This window comes from Acanthisitta chloris, unplaced genomic scaffold (genome assembly GCF_000695815.1).
Source record: "Acanthisitta chloris isolate BGI_N310 unplaced genomic scaffold, ASM69581v1 scaffold8521, whole genome shotgun sequence".
Taxonomy (NCBI): domain Eukaryota; kingdom Metazoa; phylum Chordata; class Aves; order Passeriformes; family Acanthisittidae; genus Acanthisitta; species Acanthisitta chloris.
The window spans coordinates 90,543-95,076 of NW_008657605.1; the positions used below are offsets into that span (position 1 = coordinate 90,543).

The 4,534-nt window shown below is 56.6% G+C and overlaps 1 protein-coding gene across 1 annotated transcript in view; it reads left to right on the plus strand.

Moving 5' to 3' along the window:
- Nucleotides 1-3,979, plus strand: part of SLC12A3 (solute carrier family 12 (sodium/chloride transporter), member 3) — an 8,550-nt gene extending 4,571 nt beyond the window's left edge. The window contains 12 exon segments of the mRNA XM_009084786.1: nt 1-41; nt 119-218; nt 641-752; nt 1,276-1,416; nt 1,569-1,675; nt 1,833-1,915; nt 2,365-2,466; nt 2,666-2,777; nt 3,054-3,140; nt 3,232-3,367; nt 3,477-3,544; nt 3,838-3,979. The exon segment at nt 1-41 is cut by the window's left edge and continues 106 nt beyond it. Of these exon segments, the coding sequence (XP_009083034.1) occupies nt 1-41; nt 119-218; nt 641-752; nt 1,276-1,416; nt 1,569-1,675; nt 1,833-1,915; nt 2,365-2,466; nt 2,666-2,777; nt 3,054-3,140; nt 3,232-3,367; nt 3,477-3,544; nt 3,838-3,979 (1,231 nt within the window).
- Nucleotides 3,980-4,534: the final 555 nt, after the last annotated feature.

A 4,534-nucleotide genomic window follows, 5' to 3' on the forward strand; every position in this document is an offset into this window, starting at 1 on the left:
CGTCATCTTCCTCCTGGGATATGTCCTCTACAAAAAGCCAGGTGTGTGGCACTAACCTGGCACTGGTGATGCCTCAGAAGGTGTCTGGCCCTGTTTCTAATCCATCTTCCCCACACAGATGTCAACTGGGGCTCCTCCATGCAAGCCAGCTCCTACAACATGGCCCTCAGCTACTCAGTGGGGCTGAGTGAAGTGGATGAGCACATCAAGAACTACAGGCAAGGGCAGCTTGGTGTGGTGCTGGGCATGGAGGGAGGGGGATGAAGAGCTATCCACCACCACCAGTAAACCCAGTATGGCTTTGTGCCCATGGCCCTGTCCTCGCCACCACCCTCGGCAACCAGGAGCTATGTCAAAATGTGGCTGTCTCCAAAATCCCACATCAGTGCCATGCCAGCAGAGATGGAAAGCTGAGTAAACCCTGCGCTCCCTGTACCAGGCAGATGCAGATACATTGGTCTCATCCGATATAAAAAGACCAAAGAGTGAGGTTGACCCCTCAGCCACATGGGTTTTTTTCCTCATCCTGAAGATAGTCCTTATAGTTGCTGCTGGCCAGGCATGGAAGAAGAGCTGCAACTCATTCTGGAAAGGCTTGGAAAGTATCCTCCCTCACCCCCTTTTTCTTCTCTGCCTGCAGACCTCAGTGCCTGGTGCTGACAGGCCCACCCAACTTCCGCCCAGCACTGGTGGACTTCGTGGGGACCTTCACCAAGAACCTCAGCCTGATGCTCTGCGGCAACGTACTGATCGTGAGTCACCTGCAGACACTGGTTGGTTCCTTGTCCTAGGGGCTCTGGCTACCTGTGGGCAGTGGGCTGGGAAATCCAGATGTGTCCCGATGGGCTCACAGGGTGGGGATTGAAATGTGCCCATTTATGTGCTGCTGGATGATGGAATGTGTCGACTGGAAGCCTCTCTGAGTTGTTTAGCAATATTGGTGAAGCACCAGGATGTCCCCTTGCCAATTGATTGCCAAAGATGCAGCAGGACAAGGTGGTTGCTCAGAGGATGAGGGGGTCCTGCAGCCCTGACACCTCCAGAGCAACTGAGTGCAGTAACTGCCAGCTCATCCGCACCCACAGGACTGCTGGCACTGTGCTGGCTGTCAGCTCCCCGGATTCACTGGTTTTCTTGCTGTGATTGCAACTTCCCACATGTCCGGTGTTTGCATCCATGTCTTGCCAATGATTTGGGAAGAGAAGCTGGAGGCCCTTGCTGGCAAGACCACCAGCTGGAAGGGACTGCCTGAGCCCCTGTCCCTACCTCCTGCAGGGACCGCGGAAGCAGAAGATGTCAGAGTCCCGGCTGATGGCAGATGGCCACACCAAGTGGCTCATGAAGAGGAAGATCAAGGCTTTCTACACAGATGTGGTGGCTGATGGTCTGAGAAGTGGTGTCCAAATGCTCATCCAGGTACAGCCGCCCTTGGCTATTAACTGCCAGGGTCCCTCCTCTTCCACCACAGCTCGGGCATCCCTCCCCAGCCTCCAGGCACCCCCATGGACTGACACCACTTGTGTTCATCTCTCCCTGTGGAGGGGTTTCATGGGGATATTTATCCATAGGCTGCTGGCCTTGGGAAGATGAGACCTAACATCCTAGTGCTGGGCTACAAGAGGAACTGGCGGACGGCATCTCCGCAGAGCCTGGAGGACTACGTGGGCATCCTGCAGTACGGCCACGCCGGCTCCTCTGCCTCCTGGGGCACCAGCACCTGGTGGTGGCCCTGTGGTTGCTGATGGGGATGCTGCGGCCACATGTGCAGGGTCCAGCTGGGCTGACAGTGCTGCCCACCATTAACTGCCTTCTCCTCCCTCCCTCCCTTGCAGCGATGCCTTTGATTTCAAGTACGGCGTGTGCTTAATGAGGATGAAGGAAGGGCTGAATGTTTCCCGAGTGCTACAGCCACATGGTAAGTGTTTTTGGGCAGCCAGGGATGCTCAAGTGACATGCTGGAGCTGTAGGATGTGCCAGCCAATATCATGTCCCCAGGCAAAGATTTTAGTCCTGGGGAACATCGCTCCTGGGCTTGGAATCAGAGGGGACAGGGTCACTGAGGCACTGCTGTGCTGCCTGTGCTCTTCTCCTCCCTCCTCAGTTAACCCCACATTCGAGGCAGCAGAGCACCCCGAGAATGGCACCGGTGGCAGAGCAGCCCCAGGCACAGGTAGGTTGGTCCTGGCGTGGGGCTGCCTGGAGTATTCCCAGCTCTGAGGATTATTTTCAGAGAGCCAGTTTTGCAGGCAGGTCATGGGTTTCAAGCTGTGACGGGGAGCAGGGCTGGGACCAGGAGGAAGTGGTGCCTATAATCCATGTCTGGCACTAGCCCTTGCTGACTTCAGGACTCTCTTGCCCCAGCAGTGGACCCCACTGCCTTGGCCAGTGAGCAGCAGGCAAGCACCATCTTCCAGAGTGAGCAGGGCAAGAAGACCATTGACATTTACTGGCTCTTCGATGACGGAGGTAACCTTCACCTTCGGCTGCTGCCTCTCTTTGCCATCTGTCTGTCCAGCTAACACAAGCCCAGCACCTCCACCGTGGTGCCCAGGAGGGCTCAGTCCTTGCCAAACTGTGCCAGGGCATCCCTGGCATTTGGCATCAAGAAAGCACTGGTGAGCCTGGGGGTCACTGCCGTGTCTCTCATCGGGTGTTTTGGGGACAGGTCTCACGCTGCTCATCCCCTACCTCCTCGGGCGCAAGAAGCGGTGGGGAAAGTGCAAGACCCGAGTGTTTGTTGGTGGGCAGATCAACAGGATGGACGAGGAGAGGAAGGCGTAAGTGCTGGTGGCCACTGCAGCTCACAGCCCCTCTGAGCCACTCAGCTGTCCCCATGGGTGGTGGCAGGAGCTGCTGCCCCACTCCGAGCCCTCCAGGCTTTGCTGTAATGGAATCTGTGAGCTCTGACCTGGCTGCTTTGCCTTGCTTCTCTGGAAATCAATATGGCTGCTGAGTGTGAAAACCCGAAGTGCAAACCAAAGCCAGATTTCTGCCAGATCAGAGCTGCCTTTCCCTGCTGATTTGGGGAAAATGTGTCCTTTTCCCTCTGGCAGGATTGTTTCTCTGCTGAGCAAGTTCCGCCTCGGCTTCCATGAGGTCCACATCCTCCCTGACATCAACCAGAAACCCCGGCCAGAGCAGTAACCACCCCCATCCCCTTCTCCCCTGCCTCCCCAGCATCCCCAAACCCACCTGGGCACTCTTCCCTGGCACTGTCTGCTTGTCTTGCAGCATCAAGAGGTTTGATGAGCTCATCGCTCCCTTCAGGCTGAATGATGGCTTCAAAGATGAGGCCACAGTGAACGAGATGAGGCAGGGCTGTCCCTGGAAGATTTCTGATGAGGAGGTCGATAAAAACAGAGCCAAGGTAGCACTGGTGCTGGGGGAGCTCCTGTGAAGAGTCTCCTGCTTTTGAGACAAAATTCAGTCTTTTGGAAACCATTATTTTGCGTTTGCCAACCCTCTTTGCTCCACAGTCGCTCCGACAAGTGAGGCTGAATGAGATTTTGCTGGATTACTCACGGGATGCAGCACTCATAGCCATGTAGGTGCCAGCAGCACCCTCATGCCCATTTCTTGCCCCATGGAAATGGTCCCTCTGGATGTTCACCACCCTTCAGATGGGGAGATCCTGGACACACCTAATGCTGTGGTGGGACAGTGCCACACCATGGGGAAAAGCCCTTGGAAGGCACTAAGGGGTCTGGCCTGGGTCCTGCTGGGGGGAGGAAGTGGTGTTGCTCCTTTTTAGGGAAATAACCTGCAACGGATTGGGAGAGGGGGTGTGGCCAGGGGACTGTGCTGGCTGTGCCTCACCAGCCCCTCCCTGCGCCGCAGCACACCGCCCATCGGCAGGAAGGGTCGCTGCCCCAGCTCCCTCTACATGGCCTGGCTGGAGACCCTCTCGCAGGACCTGAGACCTCCCATCATCCTCACCCGTGGAAACCAAGAGAACGTGCTGACCTTTTACTGCCAATAAAACCTCCTGGATCGCTGCCACCTCGGGATGTGAATTTTTCAGTTTGATCTCAGAGTGCACTTGTCTGAGGGTCTGGAGGAGCAGTGAAGGCACGAGGTGGTCACCAGCCCTACAGAGATGCCCACCAGGCGCAGCTGCCACCCTCTTACAAACACTCTTTTGGCTGATCTCAGGCTTTGTAGGCTGTACAGGGATATACAGCAATGCTGGCCCTGCAGCACAGGCATTGCTCCAGCCTGGATTTCACCCGACCTATGCCAGTGAGCTGTGGAGTCCTGCACCTGTACCCTCAGGAGAGCCTGAGCAGTGTGCAGGGACCAAGCTCTGGCCCCAGCAAAGCCACTGTCCCAGGACAGGAACAGCCCCAGAGGGCCAGGAGTGGGTCAGCACCACACCCACTACTGCAGGGACCCTGCATGTGCCCTCAGGGATGGGACAACAGCTGAGCCCACCCCTGGCAGCTGAGCAGCAGGGAGATGTTATCTCCAGCTGTGGTGCCTGGCTGCAGGGGCAGGTTCAGCTCCTAATAGAGACATCAACCACCAGAACCAGGAC